Source organism: Rhinolophus sinicus, linkage group LG02 (assembly GCF_036562045.2).
Source record: "Rhinolophus sinicus isolate RSC01 linkage group LG02, ASM3656204v1, whole genome shotgun sequence".
Classification (NCBI taxonomy): domain Eukaryota; kingdom Metazoa; phylum Chordata; class Mammalia; order Chiroptera; family Rhinolophidae; genus Rhinolophus; species Rhinolophus sinicus.
In genome coordinates, this window is record NC_133752.1 from 36,338,075 (window position 1) to 36,359,450 (window position 21,376).

The 21,376-nt window shown below is 38.1% G+C and overlaps 1 protein-coding gene across 1 annotated transcript in view; it reads right to left on the minus strand.

The window, feature by feature from the left end:
* The window catches only part of DAPP1 (dual adaptor of phosphotyrosine and 3-phosphoinositides 1), a 49,223-nt gene that overhangs the window by 18,131 nt on the left and 9,716 nt on the right, over nt 1-21,376 (minus strand). The window contains exons 2-3 of the mRNA XM_019757653.2: nt 12,249-12,371; nt 8,140-8,273 (exon numbers count right to left, since the gene is read on the minus strand). Of these exons, the coding sequence (XP_019613212.1) occupies nt 8,140-8,273; nt 12,249-12,371 (257 nt within the window). The remainder of the gene's footprint in view (nt 1-8,139; nt 8,274-12,248; nt 12,372-21,376) is intronic.

Sequence of the window (21,376 nt, forward strand, 5' to 3'; positions counted from 1 at the left end):
TGGAAATCTGAACTGGGGTCTCCCTAACGTAAAATCAAGGTATTGGCAGGGCTGCTTTCTTTCCTTCTGAAGGTTCTAGAAGAGGGTCCATTCCTTTGCCTTTTCTAGCTTCTAGAAGCTGCCTACATTCCTTGACTGGTGACCCTATTCCCCCCATCTTCTAAGCCAGCAACAGCGGGTCAAGTCCTTCTGACTCTGCCATGTCTCTGGTTTTCCCTTTTCTGCCTTCGTCTTTCACTTATAAGGACACTGTAATTACAGTGAACCCCCCAGGATGATCCAGGATCATCTCCCCGTCTCAGCATCAGCTGATTAGTAGCCAATTCCATCTTCAAGCTTAATTCCCTCTTGCCATGAAACATAACATATTCACAGGTCTGGAGAGAGATGTGAGCATCTTTGTGGGGGGAGCAGGGAGTGGGGCATTTTCCTGCCTAGAACAGTAACAGTCCCTGGGAGATAAGCATAGCCACAGGGGCTGGTTGTGCTGCCATGTAAGGATATCTGGGCTGCTGTTGCTGCCTGAGCCTGCAGTGCTGTAAACATTTGGTATTATAAAGTGATTGCCTTTTCAACAGGCACATTTACAAACCCTGAGAGCCCCTTCAGAGCAGGTGTGATTCCAAATTTACCTTTGTATCCCTACCTCCTGAAAAAATCTTTGATGTTTGAAGAGTGGATGGATGGATAATGGATGAATGAATTTCACAGTAATTCAGGTATAAGGCAAGGAAGAGCCTGGGGTGAACCAGACTACAAGGTCCACAACTACTGTTGCCTGGGGCAAGGACAGGACAACAACTTTGGGGGTGACTCTCCAGACCTCCATTGTGGGAATCCAAATTCTGTTTCAAAAGCCTCTCCTAAAATTTAACCAACAAAAGCTAAACTGAGGGAAATGATATTGCGTCAACCAGGAAAACAGAGTTGACTATACAGTGACTTTAGTAAAGACTCTGAATGAGGCTAGGTTGAATGGTGGAATGAAGAACATGACAAATTACTTCTAAAATGATAACTTTCACTGATAAAAATCTGGCCTCCTAAAAGACAGAATGTCCTTAGCTGACCATTCTGCCCAACTAAGGAAGGGCCAATATACAGACTTCTTTGTATGGCTGCTAGGCCTATGGCAATTTCCCCTTCTATCGAGATTGTCCCCATCCCAGTATGGAGGTAGATCCCCACAGACCCTGGCTCCTCCCCCCAAACACCTCACCTGGGCTGCACTCACTGGACTCACTTCCCAGGGATATGCTTAGTTACTTCCCTGGAGAGAAGGTCCACTAACTTTAGTTTCTGAACTACACGAAGAAACTGGTGTTTCCTGCCTTTGACGTGAAACCTGGTTTCAGAAACCTTGGTGGAGGTACACTTTTCAAGTTTTCAGAGCAGGATCTAGGCAGGCATTTCAGTTTGCTGAAAGCTTCAGAGTTGCCATGATTACTGGGCTGATTCCTTATTGTCTCTTGTTGTTCAGCTTATCCTTAAGTTCTGGGAGAAAACACTGATATCCTTCCAAAAAATTCTATTTCTCTCCCTGCACTCCTCTTAAAAAAAAAAAATTCAGCTATTCAGGGTTGGTTTCTGTGATTTGCAATCATAAGAAATGTCTAATGTAGCCACTACAGACTCATAATTTCCACCCAAGTTCCATGATAACGCCATGACTCCATAGAACAAGAATCTGGGTTAGTGATATTCAGACCAAATTGACTCCAGGACTTGGTTGGAACATTCAGATAAAAGGCAACACAGGAGGCAGGGCTGGTAGAGGGAGAAGAGAGAGGAAGATTAGCAGCCACAGGTCTGGGAAACACGGCTACAATTTTATTTCAGTTTCTTAACTGCATAAAGCAGACTATTGTTTCCTGCCTTTGACTGAAGCTTGGTTTCAGAAATGTTTGTTGGAGGTACATTTTTGAGTTGATCAGAACAGGACCAAAGCAGACATTTCAATTTGCTTTGACTGAACTGTAACTTACAGGACACTTACTCTGTATGTAATACTGTGAGATTGCATTGAAGGACTCATCTTGTATTCCAGCAGGAAGAGTGAGAACAGTCTTAAGCCCCAGACACTGGTTTGATAACTGAAATAAAGTGTAGTGCAAGAGCACACATAGCTCCTGAAAGGGAAACTTTTGTTTGAATATTCTTTTATGAACTAAATCTAGTGCTTACCCATCAGGTTCCCCAGCTGGACTGTAAGATGTTTGAAGGTGAGGATGGTATCTGATTCATCACTATATTGTCAGTGGCAAATAGTGCCTAGCTCATAGTTGGCACTCACTATCTATCTGATGAATTAAATTAAAATAAGATCACATCCATCCATGTTTCATTATTGTCCTCAGGCTCAGAAAACAAGCTTTGCAACTGGTGGGTTCCTCTGTCTCTTCCTGCCAATGGGAAGTAGCTTTCTAGGGGTGGTTTAGAGAAACATTCAAGATCTTTCTCCTTTGCAACTTGCTCTGCAAATGGACTTTATCCCATCATAAAATAGTGATAGTTAAACCACATTCATTTACATATGAAGGGACTTTAATATTTAATTTCCAGTCTCAAGGGAAAAATATACTGAGGTAGGAGAAACAGATAACCAGGGCAAGAGAAAATAAATAATATTCTGTTAAAATATCCAAGTCAAATCAGGTCACTCTTTTTAGAGTAGTCAAAGATTGATCTACCTTTCATATGAATCCACTATACAACCGGCTTAAAACTTGGTGAAGTCATAAAAAACACTTGATAAATACAAATTCAGTTGTCCCTAAACTAATACAATAATGTACAGTTCTTGTGTATAATATGATGGGATGAATTATCATAAAGGGGCTTCATTAAATGACAATAATAATGATTATTTATGCCATACTAAGAATCATTCTAAATGTCTTCCATGCCTATCTCATTCAATTTTCACAGCAAGTCATGGGTTTTTAAGGTATGAACTATTATACCATCGGCTCAATTTTATAACATGATGAAACTGAAGCTCAGAGAGGTTACATAAATTGCCTGAGGACACACAGCTGGTGAATGGCAGAGACAGGAGTCGAACTTGGAATTTGTGTTTACTCATTATTCCACATATTGTTCTCAGCTTTGGTGTGGTCACCACCGTGGAGACTCTCTATGGCGTGTGAAATGTTGTGCTCTATCTACTGTGGGCAAGAGAGCGTACGCATAAATCAAAATTCAAAGAAATGAATTCTTTAGGAGGCGGCTTCAGGAAAGGAGATGTGAGTTTCTGCCTCAACGTTTCTCAGTTTCTTCATTTGTAAGAAGAAATTAAATGGTCTGAGATCTCTGCCCACTCTAACATTTATAAATCCAGTTAAACGCAGAGGTCCAATTGAGAGGCAAGAAACTTTACATTTTATTTTACTTTCTTGTATTTACATAGACTGTTTTATAGCCTTTTGGGTAAGACATGAACGAGATGGCCAAAGTATTTGGGGGATGTTTTCTTTTTATGTTTTAGGATTTCCTCTAGTATAATTTTTCAAATGGCAATTTAAGTAGATAAAATAAGAACAGCAACAAATACAAAGGCAGAAGTTCAAATTGATTCATATTCTTTAGAGCAATGGCTTTACATCATATACCAAAATATTGTTATAGACCTTAGAGACAGAGGGATAGGACTAAAACATGTAGTGTAGCCCTGCCATATCCTACAAACACTATTATATCACTGTGGCAGAGATTCTTCCAATGCAAATCCATTTAAGACCATGCTGTGCTGTGGTCATATTATACTATAGTGTTACAATGAGACCAGTTTCAGGAGACAGTAAAGTGAGTGGAAAGCATCTATGTTTTAGACCTAAGTTGGCCTGGATTCCAGCCTCAGCTCTGATGCTTACTATCTGTGCAACCTTGGGCAAATAACTTAAAATCTCTGAGTTTTGATTTCCCCATCTGAAAATGGGACCACTTTATACATTTATTGTGGGTGGTTCAGAAGATTAAATAATTTGATATCTGTCAAAACATCTAATAGGATGTTGAATCTAATCTAATAGAACTTAGCAAACACTCCACAAATGTTTGTTTCATTCTCTTCCTTGCCTGCTTTTTCCTTTTTCAAACACACCTCATTACAAACTAAGAAAATATATTATTTTGGCAAACATACGTAAGTGAGTCCTGGTCATGGTTTGGCAAAACTCCAAGTTTCCACCAATTATTTTCAGAAATATCACACAAATCTCAAGTTAAAATTAACTTTACCTTATTATTGTAAAATACTACCTGGGTAAAATGGCTGGCCTCACAAAATAAAATAACTGTAGCAGCTATCAAGAGGTTGGGAATCCCCACATTAAAACAAAAAGAGAAGTGGAAATTTGACATTTTAGAAAGAACAAGATAGGATCTTCAAAACTGAGAACCAATTATTATAAAGGGTTAGCACAAACACAGCACTTACGTTATAATTTTTCATGCTGGTTAGCTCATTAAATTCACAACAAAGTAATTCCTATGATAAAGCACAGATGACTTTAGAGTGAACAGAAACTTACGTGTGTTTCACACACATAAGTATTGCAATAGAAACAAAAGGTGAAAGGAAAGGTAATTTTTCTTCTAATACTAGTTGGGCATTTAAGCATAAAGATAAATGCTATTTACACTTTTAAGAGTATATATATGAAACTCAACTAATTACAAGAGGATGCAGTAAAAATTAATAATGAACCAAACATATCCATATTCATAAAAGTCTCAAATTCCAAGTCTATTTGAGTTGAATTCGGAGGCCATGTACAACTATGAAGAGAATTTTTCTATGTTATCTTACTATTACAAATTAAAAGCAAATTTATTGTCAGAAATTTGCTGGTTGTGGGGTTGCCACGCAAGCTGCAATGCAGGCATTAGTAATGGGATACCCAACATCAAAGGTTGTGGATAATTATTAGCACTTATTCTTTTAGGTGCTGGGATGTAATGGTACAAAACTGATAAAAGTTCCTCCTCTCAAAAAGTTTAGGTACTAGTGCAAAGATTTTTTTTTAAAGTGAATTATACAATATATTAGAAGATAAAAGGACCACTGAGGAAAGTAAAACAAGAGGGTGCATTGTATATCTCCATAATGTACTTGGGAAATAATTGGGTTCTAAGAATTATAAACATCTTAAGAGTGTTTATGGGTATTAATAAGACGAATTTAGAGTGAACAGAAACTTTAATGGAGATCAGAGAGATTAAATGCAGATTATAGTAAGAGTAACGGGGAAATTATAGTAATAGAATCTTAAGGTTGTCAAAGGGTTAGATTTGCTGTAGGAAACGTTCGTTCTTCAGATTAGGAAACAGAAATCCTGAAAGTTTAAAGAATAGACAATAGGAATAGAATAGGAAAAAAGATATCTAAAATAGTATTTATACTTTTAACTTAACAGTTTTACCTATCCTGAGAAAATATTTTCTTATGACCCAGAACCAAGTGTTCTGGGATTCACTCTGCTAAAGACATTATATACAATTATAAAGCAAAAGTGTAAGGTTGTTAGTTATTTGGAGATCTACTCCATTGCCCTCAGAGGTAATGCCTTTCCTGCCAGTGGATGAATATGAGAAAGTTTCTCTTAAGTAAAGTCACCCTCCAGGTCCTACAGGCTAAGGCTGGCCTGCGTGGGGTCTGGGCTGACAGGGGTGGCCTGAAATACCCAGTTCTAGTCCTTCTCATTCTGGGAATCTGGAGGTGAGAAGCCTGGCAGGACTTCATCCTTGCGCAGGCAAGGGCTTCCGCTGGTGATCTTTAACCTAACAACAACTTTAAGAAGAATTTGCACTTCACCTAATAGTGTACAAGGAATCATCAGCCTGGTCATGGGGAGCCAACACCAGGACCCCATTCTTAAATGAACAAGAGACCTATTTTTAGAAGGTGGCATCCCAATTTGCATTCACTGTTTTTCATGGATCACAGAGCTGACTCTGGCTTCTGAGGACCTTCAGGACTTAAGAGTCATCATGACTTCAGTCTGTTATCTTATTTCCTGAGGCCTATCACTCCCAGAGGGACAAATTAGGAACACTCTTCTGTCATGGGTTTTGCCCCTTGTTCCCAGGCTCAGTAGCTTTGCCTTCTCTGGATGGAACAGATAAGAGGGATATTTCATAGAGTTAGTAGAATCTAACTCAAGGGTTGGAAGCCAGTAAGTCAAGTGCATATCCACCAGCACCATAGTCCTGTAGCAGGGGTTCAAACAGCTGTAAATTCCCTACTGAATAATGAATAGAACAGAGGAGATGCAGGGGAGAAGATAAAAATCTTAGTTTCCTGAGTTTTATTGCAATAAATAAAATAATTACAGTAATGATAATGATATAGCAAGCTATAGTTTCGGAGAAAACGACTGTAGGAGACAGGATTAAAAATCCTTATACTCTCTAATGCATTAATCTGAAATCTTCTTTAGTTAGATTAATGTATTTACAGGGAATCTTAACATGTCTCAAATTTAATGTCAAGGAGCCTTTACTTTGAAGCAGTCTTAGGTGATACTCTTGCCTGGTTATTAGATCAGTGCCTGAAAGGTCCAAGCAAAAAGCACTGCATTCACTTGGATCTTAAAATGTTTTGAAACCTGTTGGTATGCAGAATGTGTACCGTTTGCGTAATTTCAAGAAAGTTCAGGAAAGAACCCAGAGATTGATCAAAGGGGTTGAAAATAGGGTCTAGGAGGAGAGTGTAAAAGAGGGAGCTGACTTTGCTTGGAGAAAGAACAGGCTGGAAGATAACAATTATAATGGCTTTGAAGGCTACGAGGAGTTCCTATTCGTAGTATCCATTCATTCATTCACCCAAAGTGCCATCCACAGTACCAGGACCAAGGGGACATGAAAAAGGACAAACATAGAGGCAGACAAAACAAAGTCCTTGGCTTCAAAAGTCTCTTCTCCTTTGCCAGTGACCAAGAATTGAACAAAAATGAGTACGAGGTTGGACACAGGTAAGAAATAACTCTGAGGTGAAGGGATTTGAGAAATTGAAATGTAACAATAAAAATAAATACATCCAACATAACAATAAATACATCCAAATAAACACATCCAAAGTAACAATAAAAATAAGTACATCCCTACCTGCCATTAGTTTATGAGAACTACTGCTGGTTAAATGATGAAGTAATTTTCAGGACTGACTGGGAGAATTTCCACCAGAAAAAAACAAAATTATAGTCTGGAATATTCTATTAGAGAAGTTGTGTGGTCAGTATAAAGTAAGGCAAATATTTTGTGGTTTTCACTGTACTTTTTCTCTATACTCAATACTATATGGTTCATATCAGGGTCTATCCAGGCCACAAACTCACTAAAAAGGAAAAGCCAATGGTGGCATCTCTTCCTACCAGACTGAAATTAACAAAAAGCCCCATGGTCATGTTTACCAAGAAAATGAGTATGTACAAATTCGTAGTAACCAGCTGTGTTATTAAGTTTTGAGTTCCTCTTGTGCCACAGGTTCTTTTTTTTAACTTGAATTTTCCGGTTTGACTGTAACCACTCAAACAGGAAAATTCAAATTTTTCTAGTCACACATGAGTCCAGTTTAAAAACTTACAAGAAACCAAGACAAGAAAAACAGAATTTTATGATGAAATGAAGGCGTTGCTCATGAGAGCAATTGTTAGTCAATATTTTAAATATTCAGTGATCTTTGTAGAAATTTAAGTATGAATTTTATTCTTCAAAATGCTCAAAATTATCTTTTATGGGTCTCTCCAATATGCAAACTACCCATACGTAAAATTATGAGGAATCAAAAAGTTATTCTTACTTTTGTTCTTTGTTCATTGTATATATTATTATAAAGTGAATAGATTGTTTTAAAGAAATTGTGAGCTTTTAATCAATCCTTTACATAATATTCTGAAAAAAATTATCTATTTTGTGCAAAGTACATTTTCTTCTAAAGATATTACTGAAATAATGAAATACACACATATATAATTATTAATGCAGTAAATGGCACAGTAATTGGAAGTAATGTTTCAAAACATCCAATTGCATGTCATATGCATACCATTCAATAGAAGTGACAAATCTTTCATTGAAATCCACCTTGTCCCTCCTCCATTCTGAAACAATGTTTCATAGGTCAAGTTCATAACTTACCTGTCTCGCTTCCAATCAAAGGCTCATTTGCAAAATGCTTAACAAAATCCTTCAAAGATGAGAATTCATTGAAGCCAAATTTAAATGAATATCCGGTATATTCAACATGAAAGTGTTTGACAGAGTCTTTGGCTCTGAAAGAGAAAAAGAAATGTTTAACGTTATTTAACAAATGAATATCATTTTTGAAGGGAAATAATAACCGTAGGTATGAGTATCACCATTAAACCCTCCTAACAACTGAGAATTATGATACAATCATTGAAACCACCGACATTTAAAAACAAAATTTTTTATTAGTTTCAGGTGTACAAAGCAACATCATAGTTAGACATTTACACCCCTCACAAAGTGATAACACCACTCACCCAAGCTACTACCCGTCTGACATCGTATACAGCTGTTACAATATCATTGACTAGTATTTTCCTTATGCTGTACTCCATATCTCATGACTATATGCATACACACACACATATATGTATATATACACATATATATACATATGTATATATATTTAATTATACTTGACATACAATACAGAAAAAATAACTTGTTGGCTAGATTGGGGGGGAGGAGGGGATGGGAGAGAAGGTGAAGAGATTAGAAAGTGTAAATTGGTAGACAAAATGTCGTCGTGGGGATATGAAACACAGTATGGGGAATATAATCAACAATGTTGTAAAGGTGATGTAAGGTGCCAGATGGGCACTGGACTTATCAAGGGAATCACTTCATAGACTGTAGATGCCTGATCAATGCACTGTACAACTGAAGCTGAAGTAGAAACCATGGGCATTTTTAAAGCACAGTTTCCCTTGGCAGTGTGCTGTTCCCATTTTTTCACTCTACTGAAGACAAGAGACAATTCTCCCTGTGTATTCTCTGACTTACTGAAAGAGTCCTTGTACATTAACCTCCTTGAACGGCCATGAGTTTAAGAAGGGCAGGGAAGAGCAATGATAGAAATGACATGTCACACCTTCTGCAAATTCTCTTCTGTTCTTGTCCCTCCTCCCTTCCTTGTTTGGGAGTCATTCTGAATTCTGCTTCTGTCACCTTATTAGTTATGTGAGCCCAGCCCTTTTCCTCCCATGCCGGTTCCACTGCCTACTGACTTAAATACCAAGTTTCCTACATTGTCATTTTCCACCTGACTTTTGGAATGAGAAAGAGCATTAAATAAATTATAAATTACATATAGTATGTCTACTTTGACTCCCAGTATTGCTCTTCTCTCTATGTGGGGCATGCTCCAATTTTCGCATGTATCAGAAATCAGAATCACCTGGAGGCCTTGTTAAAACCCAGATTTCTAAGCCCTTCCCACCGAATTCCTGATTTAGTAGTTCCAGGGTGGAGCCTGAGAATATAGAGTCCTACCGTGTTCTCAGGTGATGCTACTGGTCTGGGTACCACACCTTGCCAACTGCTGCTGTAGTCCAGCGGGATCTATAATTGTCCTAGGAGTTTGGCCCTTAGCTTATACAGTTCCCTTCACCTGCAATTTCTTCCCCTTTGTTTCTGATCAGTGTCTGTTCAAATACCACCTACTCTGTCAAGTATTGCAAGATTCATCCAGCTTGAGTTTTGCTTTTTTTCTTCTCAACAACCCAAGCACTTACTCGTATCTTGCTTGCTTTCATGTCATTCACTGCACTCCATTTTGTAGAGAGGTATTTTTAAATGGTATTATTGCCCATGTGAGGCTATACTTCCTGAGCACCGGTCTTTGAATCTTCTACAACACTTGTCGAGTGATTGGCACAGAATGGATGCTCTTAATTATTTATTATTACTGACTGATTGAATGAACGAATAAAAACAGCTCATTCTACTGAGCTGGTCTGTGGTTTCTGTCACCTCTGCTGGTAGGTTTTTTTTTTTTAAAGCATTTTCAAATGCTTGTGATGGAAATTAATAATTTATATTTAAAATTTTTATATAAATGTATAATATATGCCATTTGTAAGGGACTTATGATCCAATTCTTCAGATAAGACATATATAGGTGAAAAGTTAACATTCTTTGATCCCATAATTCCACAGGTTTCTTTCAGATTTTTGGGAGATCCACACAATAAGGATATACATCCTAACCAGTTGAACTTTGAACATTTGTTTTCGATCAGAAAAAACACAATTCCTCCTAAACAAAATTCAATTTTTGATTAATAATTGTTTCAAAATATTATTTAGAAAATTTGTAAAGAAAATATAGCAGAGTAACATAAAAATGTTAATGTATGTTTTGCTTTTTTTTCCTGTGACCCTCTTATTTACCCCACCGCCTTCCCACTTATTTCTCTAATTCCCCTTAAAGTAGACTTCCTCTAGACTTCCAATGATCCTAGGAATGAAAGGTGTGGCAGACAGCATTCTAACACTCAGCCCCTAGAATACATACATCTTTCCCCAGTTATTCAAAAATATGCTAATGTAAATGCTGCTGGAAGGGATTTTGCAGATAATTAGGCCCCAAATCATTTGATTTTAAAATAGGGAGATTATCTGAGTGGGCCTGACCTAATCACAGGAGAGTTTTGGTAAAAGCAGAGTTTTCTGTGGCTGGTCACAGAAGAGGAGTTCAGAGAGACGTGTTCTAGCTGGCCTAGGAAAAAGCAAACATCCATGTGAACTGCCTATGGGGGCCACGTGGCAAGGAACTGCGGATGGCCTCTAGGAGCTGAGAGTGGGCTCTGGCTCATAGCTATATGGGAAATGGGGAGCTCAGTCCAACAGTAGCAAGGATATGAATGAAAAGGAATGAAGAGGACAGGAGAGAATGAAGAGATAGGACACTGAGTCCCAGATAAGCCACAGCCTTGGCCAACATCTGTATTTTACTCTGGTAGAAGCCTGAGCACAGAATCCAGCCACATCATGCCTATACTTTTCTTTTTTTATGCTTATAGTTTTGATATACAGAAACTGTGAGATAATCAATTTTTGTTGTTTGAAGCCATTAAGTTTTTGTGTAATTTGTTATGTAGCACAGAAAATATGGAATGCCTCAAGTCCAAAGAGAAGATAAGAAAATATGTTAATTCTGGCTTTTGAGCTCAGCTCATAGAACCCTGCCATTAATTAGAAACAAAAACAAACAAACAAAAAAGTTGCTGAGCTGGATAGAAAGGATAGAAACGAAGTTTCAGAGATAAGGGAGTTGCTGAGTTAGTGGCAAGGAGACCTGGACCACGTGGAGTGGGAAAAAAAGAAAACCTTCAGCATGAGGGACTGCAGCATGAAAGGAACCTGTGACTTTCTTTCAAGGACATACGGAGGCTCCATCAGAACAGTAATAAAATAGTAACAGCTTGAGGTTAAAAAGCGGTGGGTGGCCTAGGGCAATTTCATGGAGTCTTCACATCCCCAGATGGAACCAGAGGCAACTAAATGCCCCTGAGCCCACAAAGACTTGCTACATGTCAGCAGAAGCCAAGGTGACAGACGCTGACAGACCAGTGGCTCCCTCTGATTATCTCATTGGTATGTCAACTTCTCTGATAGTTCAGCCAGAAGGAAGGGGTGAGGAGAGAGACTCTGGAAGGACTGGACAATTACTCTTTTTGGCTGGGTATATCTGGTAAGGACTACATTAATTCAGGGGAGATGGAAACTTGAGAGAGGAGGTCAGTCCATTTAGACAAAAAACATTGATAGTTTCAGTATTGCTTGCTTTAGTTTGTGATTATGAAAGTCGCACAGCCACAAATCACTCTGATTTTCCAGAGGAAGCAAGGACTATTAAAAGGGCACTGGGCCGGCATTCAGGATCTGGATTCTGATGCTATTTCTGTTGCTGATGTATTGGGTGCCAGACACTTAACCACTTCAGATTTCAGTTCCTTCATCCATCAAGCAAGAAGTTTGGATTAAACAATTCAGAAAGACTCCTTCAAGTCTAACATTTCCCCCACTGCCAATGGAAGGAGCAAGAATGTTTTTTACAGTCTCACCACTCAGAGTTTGGGATCCTTGGCTCTGCTGATCTAACAGGAATCAAGAGAATTTTGTTATATGGCAATTTGAGTGTGATGATAAAGTCAATGGCCATGTAAGTAAGAGATGGAACCATATTGAATGCATAGAGTCTTTAAGCATCCTACCTCACGGAGAGAGAGTACATCCCAGTCCTTTCATTGCTGTCCCTCAGAAGGTAGCTACCATCACATCCATTTGAGAGGAGAAGAGCCTCTGCTGCATGACGAGTGAGGTTGCCGTGATACCACCTAGGAAGGAGAGAACAGTGCTTTCACTCAGGGCAAACCACAGGGGCACTCTTCCCTCACTGGCATTTCCTCTCAAAGATTACCTCAGCAACATTCCCCACATAAGTAGCACATAGAGACCACGCTTTCAGCCAAAACATCAGGACCAAGAAATAGCAGGGCGAGGCTGAAAATTCATACGTTGAAGTCCTAACCCTCAGTACCTCAGAATGTGATGTTATTTGGAGGTAGGGTCTTTAGCATGTTATAATGAGGTCATTAGGGTGGGCCGTAATCCCATACAACTGTGTCTTTTTATAAAAAGGGGACATTTTGGAGACAGACTTGCAACTAGGGAGAATGCCATGTGGCTGTGGTGATGACCATCTATGAATCAAGGCGGGAAGGCTGAAACAGATCCTTCCCTTACAACCCTCGGAGGGAACCAACCCTATTGACACCAGAGATAACCAAGGAACCAACCCTATTGACACCTTGACTTTGGGCTTCTGGCCTCCAGAACCGTGAGACAATAAATTTCTTCTATTTAAGCCACCCATTTTGTAGTACTTTGTCATGGTAGCCCTAGCAGACAAACATACAAAATTTCTTTGAAAACAGAAAACAATTTTAAAGTCCAAGTCAAAAATAACCATAAGAATAGGCTCTCACCAATTATTCTTTTCCTTTCTTCGCTCTCTCAGTTTCTTTTGCCAGTGTGGTACCACCTTTTGCAGTGTAGAAAACCACTGAGCTATTATACTAGAGTCCATTGCCATGAGTGAAATGAAGTTGAGTACAAGGAATTCAGATGTTTTATATGGAGATGCAAGCTGCATCAAACAGTCTTTCAAACTAACAAATATCTGAAGATCTGGGGAAGTCCCAAGGAGATTTGAATTGACGTATGGGTTTTAAAAAGTTTGTTTTAGAAAAGATAACATATATCCATGGTAGGAGAAAAAAAATCCAAATACCTTTTAAAAGACATAATGAAAATAAAGCTTTTTTTTCCACCCACCTTTAATCGTCAGTCCCCCTATTTCTCTCTCCAGTGTTAACCATTTTCCTGTGTTTCCTCATAAGAGATATCGTATGCATCTAGAGGCATTTGGATATGCCCCTTTCCTAATTCTATGGAAATAAGAGCATTCTAGGCACACTGTTCTTCACCTTTTTCTTATCCCCTAATGACAGATTTTTTCATATTCTTTCTAATGACTCGGTGGAGGCAGTCCATTGCGGTGATTAGGAAGGACTGTGACCAACAGAGTCTGTCCTTAGTCTCTATCCAGGTGAAACTGTGTGCTAGCTGTACAAGTTACAGTACCAATCTGAGTGTCAGTTTTCTCACCTCTAAAAGAGGATTAATAATAGTCATACCTCATGGGTCAATTGTGAGTACTGATCACATTGACACACATATAAATGGTTAAAACACGCCTTGCAAACAGCAGATCTGAGTACACATCAGTTGTTCTCATGAAACCATTGAGATCCCCAAAGCCATGACTTGTTATGTGTTCTCTGTGGCATGATTTTCTTGTTGCTGGAATATAATTTTTTATTACTTTCAATTTATTTCAGAAAGCTAGGTACCAGGGGTAGTTGCTACTGCAAGGGACTCACGGTCCAGAGCAGTGGAGAGGAAGGGGACACAGGCAATTACATAAACAATGTCAATGACTTCGGTGAACAAAGGACTGTTAATGAGGTGTGGAGAGTGTACAAGAACTTTACGGAAAAGCCCGGCTCTGGGAGCAAAGGGTGCTATTGTGAGGGGCCACGCTAGCATCCACTGTGACATCACCATGGTCGGAAATTTTAGCCTGATCATAAATAAAACGTAAACGGAAGACCATCTGTGGAAGGAAGTTTCTACATAGGTCTCCAAGCTATCGGTTTTCTAAATCTGCATTTCCTAATGTGTGTTTCTTTAGCATATTTCCTCTTTGGGGCAGAGATGCCTCCATCCTGTACTAGAAATGTATCTGCTAGCTGAAAGCGATGGCAATGAAAAACATTTTATAAGAAAATCCATTGAGTTATTTACCCACAAAGCAGCTTCATTCATTGAACTGATTCACAGACAAGTTCAAATCTTCTCAGTACAAAATGCTTCAAAAGGACTATTGGAATCTGAAACTAATATAATGTTTTGTGTCAGTTATACCTCAGCTTAAAAAAAAAGACAATTAGAGGAATTAAAAGTGAAGCTATAAAAAAGCTGCAGGCTTGGCTACAGCCCAAATTCCAATTCTTTTGATAGGTGAAATCTCCACAAGGTCACAAGTTCTTAACTACCTTTCACCAATAATTAATTTTTGAATGAACATTTCAGAATAAGATTCAGTTTGAGCCAATTGATCACGTATTTGAAGCAACAAAATTTGATGAACAAAATTCTAATATGTAAAGGATTTGGACATTCTTCTGGACTCTTTTCAATGAGCTCTGAAGTCTGTTTTTAAAGTATTTACAAAATTCTTCTGATAATTACAGCTTGAAGGCAGTTTTTACTAAGAAATTTTTATGGTAATCTTCTAAATAATAGCTATATACCATAAACACATAAGAAATACTTGAGCATAAAGCAAGAAGAACCATATTGTGCTCCAATTTGGAACATCTCAGTGAATGTTAATTTCTGGATGTCAGCTTGGTTGAGTCGATCTTGATGTCTGTTGGATTTTGTGGAGTCCTGGGCTTGGGTAAACCTAGGATAGGGCCTGCCACACAGCCACCTGCACTTCATGGTGTCTATGGGGCAGGGAGGAGCCTCATTCTCCAAATAGCTCTTACACAAATGCCTAAACTTCCTCTTCTCATTGAGTTAAGCATTTCTTTCCCAGAAACTTATGATGAGACTTCAGGGAAGTCACTAGAGATCCAAACAACATTACATATTCTTTGTAGGAATGTATCCACTTGTGTCCATGAAGAACTAAAGGTTGAAAATACAGTAGAGTGAAGTTGTCAGTGTCCCCACAATCAACCATCTCTACCTTCTATCATTCAGCTTTATAAATCTTTATTATTAAGCTTCAAATCTGTGCAAAGCATTGTGCAAGGCACTGTACGAGGCAGGTCAAAAGGGACAAAAATGGAAAAACCTCAGGCTGGGCTTCAGAAGGTCATTAATCTAGTCAGGAGCATGAGACAAATACTTTGCAAACTACATACCAAAGAGTGAAGCACCCTACTTCCTTCCAGGAGGAAAAATCAAGACAGTTCCCTGAATGAGCCAAGATCTAAGTAGGCCCTGAAGGACGCATACATTATTTTTTAAAGTGTGTATAATTTTTTTTCCCGATTATAAAGTATATGTAGTAAAAATTAAAATGTATACACATACAGAAGAGAAAGTAAAAGTCTTTCACAGGAGAGGAATTCTGTATTTCAAACAAACAGTCTTACTACCAATCAGAGAAATGCAAATTAAAACAACAATGTGCTATTTTCTCTATCCACCTGATTGGCTAAAAGAGTTAGACACTATTAAGTATTGGAGAATCTGCGGACAACGGATATTATCATCTACTGTTGGTAGGGGTATACGTTGAATTTAGCAGAGGTAGTGTAACTGAACGTGCACAGGTAACCAGCGATTCCACTTCTTGCATCTACCTACTGGAACACTCACACACAAGCAGAAGGAAAGATGCACAAAGGTGTTTGTGGCAGACACGTTTGGGAGAGTAACAATTTGGAGCCATTTTAAATATCCAGTGACAGTGAGACGATAAATAAAGTTGAGTGCTCATAAGATGAGATTCTGTGAAAAGTTAACCAAAAGTGTTTGAAAAGGTGTGAAAGCATTTTGGGTTGTCAAATGATGAGGTCAGGGAATTGGGCACTACCAGCATGTGGTGAGGGGGTGCCAGGAATGCTTAACATCCTACAAAGAATGATGCAGTTCTGAACAACCAAGAATTGTCCTTCTCAGAATGCCAACAGCACCCCTACTGAGAAACACTGAGGGTGTTGGATACACATATCAAAAGTTGATAGATCCGAAAACATACTGTTAAGTTAGAGGAACTAACTGCGGTATGATACCACTTAGTTTTTAAAAATCACCCCTTCTACCCCAAAACTGCACAACACATATATGTGTACATATAAAGATATGCAAACATGTGAAATAAAAGTCTGAAAAAAATATACATCAAACTCATAAGCATGGTTTCCTTAATGGAAGAAACCAGAGTTGAGGGTGTTGCTAAAGAAGATTTCAGTTCGATCAAATTTTCCTAATGTAGCTCTTCTAATGAAACCAGTAACAAAATAGATTAATGTATTTGTTGGGTAACTAAAATTTGAAAACAAGAAAAGTGTTAATTGCATCCTTAATCCAACTTCCAGAGATAACCCTGTTAATAATTTGCTTTATTTTTTTCATTTATTCAACTACAGTTTATTGAATGTTGGAATTGCCCCAGCACTTGGGTAAAGGAGAGAGGGGAAGGGAGGGAGGAGGAGGGAGGAGGAGAGAGAGAGAGAGAAGAAAAAAACAGGGCTACCGTGCGTGTGCGCAACGGCGACTTTTTTTCTATCTGAAGTCTGGTGGGATTTGGAGAAAGAATTGTTCAGGGAGCTATTCCATCGAAGGGAATAACCAGAGCAAAGGCCTAGAAACAAGAGAATGCCAGGTGTGTGTAGGATCAGAGCACTGCACAGTGGTGTGAGTAATTCAGGTGAGTGTGAAAGGGCAGTGATAAGGCCTGTTGACGTGAAGCCTGGAGACGGATGCTGTGTTGGGCGTGGCATGGGATCCCTACAGGTCCATGGCTGCTGTTATAGAGGGTTTTCCAGGCTCTTCTAATAGCTCATTGCATACAGTCCTAATCTCAAGGATCTAAATTTCCTGTAATTAGAACTGTGTTTAAAAATGTTTTATTTTGTTATTATGACTTTTAGGGAGAAGAATCAGATTTTAAGGGGCTTGAAGCTAGTAAAATTTGGAAGTCTCGTTAAGAAATTTAATAGAAAATTACAAAAAAATAAGAAAACCATAATAATTTAGAGTGAGAAATCACAAAAATTTACAAATCAAAACAGCTGACGAAAACCACACACATCACAAATCTGAGAAAAATAACTTACGTTCATTTATTGTTTAACACACCCTATATTTTTCCCTTTGTATTTTTGGCTATATTGTCTTTGATTATCCCTTCATATAATAATAATTTTATATAATTTTCTAGAGTGAGAATAGGACAGTCATTCAGTCTTTCACCTGGAATATTTAAAAAAATTATTGACAGTGTAGAAAAGTTATTTTCAGCTTTATTGGTAATGGAGTTTTTAAGATTGTTGGCAAATTTGGGGTCTTCCATCAAGTTTCTCTCAAATATGAGCTGTAAGATTCCAGGGTATTTTAAATGTTCGTGTACAGGGACTAATATTAAATATCCTTCGAGGTGACAAGATTTATTAACTACATTGCCAGGGTCTGTGCCAGGGAGGGGCCTTGATGATGAAACGTCATTGTCTTCACAGTAAACTCACCTCTGATGATTATAAAAATCATATATGCTTTTTATTTTTTAATTAAATAATTTAAAATGTTTAACTTAATAAATAAAAGCCACACATAATCCCCCATCACAACCATCAGCTTGGTTTATAATTCTTTTAATTTTTCTACAGCATGTGAATAAAATCTAAACCCTGACATGACCCTTATCCAAATGTTTCCTACATACTGGTAATGACGGGGACTCACTACTTGATAGGTCAACTCATTCCGTATTTCCATGATTGATGCCAGAAAACTCTTGTCTGCACTGAATTGCTATTTCCTGCTTTCAACTGGTGGTCGAAGACTACTTCCTAGAGTTAAACTTAAAAAAACATAAAATGATACTTAAATAAATAGTTGAAAGCATTTAGAATGTACTCTCTTCTCTTTCCATTATCTTCAACTTCTCCTTTTGTGACAGGCTTTCAGTCCCCTTATCACCCAGAAGCCTTATTTCCTTTGAATACTTTCCAAATTTTTATCTATTTTAACACTAAGGTCCAACGTGCAGACTAAAGCCTCACAGGTCTCCCTTGTTCTAGCTGCTGGGTACACATTAAAGCAACCCAAGACTGCATTAGTTTACTGACAGTTCCATCATGCCACTGATTCACACTAGACTGACTGTTGATGAAATCTCCCAAGTAACTCGTTTTTCTCTGCTGCTCCAGCCAGTCTCCCCAGCTGCATTACGGCGATGGTTTTAGAATTATGTACAAAAAGAAACCTTTTTACTGCTGGGTAATGCCAAGTGAAAAGAAATGCTAATAAGCAGCTATGTCCGTGAGAATTTGGGGGAGGAGAGGCCACTCCTTTGTCTCCAGTCATTTCCTCATCTATCCACTCCTCAGACTTCTGCTTGTTAGCAATGTGACCCCATTCAAGTAGCAACCTCAGTTTTCTCATCTGTCAAGGTGACTAATAATAATACCTAGGAAGGAAAACCGCGTATTTTCATATGTTGGAACACAGTCTTCTTTTGTAAACTTTTTATATGATTCTTTAACTTTTGCAGAAGAGAACAAGATGTAAGATTAGCTAATTATACATTTTATGAAAATATGCCAGACATTGTACCAGGTACTGGGAATAGTCTGGAATAAGGTTCATTTTCCTAAAACTTAAAAAAAAAAAAAATCTTTTAGTCTCATTTTCCCTGTAGAAATAAAAAAGAACAAGAAACTACTATTTATAACAATACAGTCAAAGCAATGTTATATTCTCCTTTCCCCCCAAGGCCCACACATTGCCATTATTATGTCTCAAGGCCAACAGAGGCAACAGAGCAGAGACTCCTCAAGCTTCAAAAGAATATTTGCACTGGGTTTTTGAGACTATCAAACCCAGCAGTTGACCTTGAAGGAAACAGTGGTATTATCCCTTCCATGATACAGTAACAAATTAGGAAACACCCACCCACTAAAGAATTTTCATAGCTGCCTCTCAGTAAAGTACAGGAAATAAGCTCAACCACAGTGAAGGCAAAGTTATATCCAGAAAGCTGGTCCCCAAATTCAGCCTCTTCTCCTTTCTTTCCAGTGCCCCTTCATGCTAGAACCTTCTGGGAAATTGCCCCAGCATATTGGAACCTTCATAGATTCTTATTCCATTGAGTTTTACTGTCTTAATTTGCTGATATAAGTTTATATCTCATTTTGCACTGTACTTTAAAGGAGAGGCCTTTAAACTTTTTGAATTGTCTCATAGTATACAATACATTTTTTCTCTCTCTGTCTCTCTTTCTCTCTATGTATATAAATACACACACACACACACACACACACACACACACACACACACACACAATCTATATTACAAACACACACAAAAAGCCAAAAAGTGTTTCCCCGGAAGTAAGACCTAACCAGACCATCAGCTCTAATGCGTCTTTTGGAGCAAAAATTAATATAAGATCCAGTCTTATTTTAATATAATGTGAGACTGGGAATATAATATAATATAATATAATATAATATAATATAATATAATATAATATAATATAATATAATATAATATAATACCAGGTCTTATATCAATTTTTGCTCCAAAAGATGCATGAGAGCTGATGGTCTGGCTAGGTCTTATTTCCAGGGAAACACGTTATAGGAAACAACACTACTCTATATGTTACCTACTAATTTCTTTTCTATTTTTTTTACAAATATTGATTGTGACTCACTAAATTGGCTTTAAGAACAGTAATGGGTTGTACCTGGTGTTTAAAAACAATGCGAAGTCTAGCTGCTCAGTGTCCTGAGATATTGTTAACAATTTGCATTCTCAGGTCCCCTGCTACACCTGCCGAGTTATAATCTGTATTTGTCAACAGCCTCATGTGATTGATCTGCAGTTTAGAGCTTCAGAAGCATGGAGGTGAAGGACTCTTGGTCTTAAGAAATTTAATTAATTTCAATAACCCTGATGGTGTGAGTTCACAGTGCATGGTATCTGAAGAAGAGGACAAAGAGGGCAAAGCAAAGTACTAAGTGGCTCTGCAGTACCAATGGGGAGGAAAAGAGAAGGATTTGCAGTCTAAGAGTGTCAGAAAATCCCCCAACAGTTGCCATCTTAGTGATATGCACAGTAAATGGTACAGAAGGGGACCTCACAGAGGGCCAGGATGATCAGGTTAAGTTACATGGAGGAGGAAAATCACGCATTGGAGCTTGAAGAATATATATAGGATTCATTAGGTAGTGAGAGAAAAAGGCATTCCATCAGGAGCCATGGCATAAGCGAAGACACTGAGGCTGACATATGCATGGCATATTCAGGAAATAGAATGCTCATCTGGAACAGAGGGTCTATGACAAGGAGTAATGCAAAATGATGCTTGAAGAACAGTGCATGTTGAAACATGAGCTATGCATCCATTTAGATTATGTATGTATTGGTGAGAAAATTTCTTAGTAACCCATGTCTACAAATGATTCATGTATTTAATGACATATTTCTCTCCTTTCTGGCAAAAGGAAGTAACATAGAACCTGTAACATAGATTCCGTCCCATTAGAATTATAAAGAGGACACACATTTCAACCCAAAGCAAGAACAGAAGCTCCTGATTGTGTGAACACAGCTAAAAGGCCCTGGAGTTGAAGCCAACAAAAGCATTCTTCTCTAGATAATTTTCTCTTTTTCTTCATTTTTAAAATTATTCTTCATTTTGCATGACGCTGACACACTTTCTGAACTCTGTAGACCCAAGATGACAAATACATAGCATATGCGTATGATGCCACTCTCGTTTTCTAAGGCCATGAATAAAGCTCATTGATCTGTCTTCTTTCTTGCTAAGCCTATACTCAGCCTCAGAATCCTTCTGAACACAGTGGTGATTGAACATAAGATGAATCTATTAGGCAATCCCAAGCTAAGGAATGTTAAATTGGGTTAATCGGTCCTTGAGTCATTCCATGGGATTGCTTCACTGCTGATTTCCTTCATGTTCATTGGCTTATAAAGTTGGTGCTAGATTCTTTGATTTTGTGAAAAATAA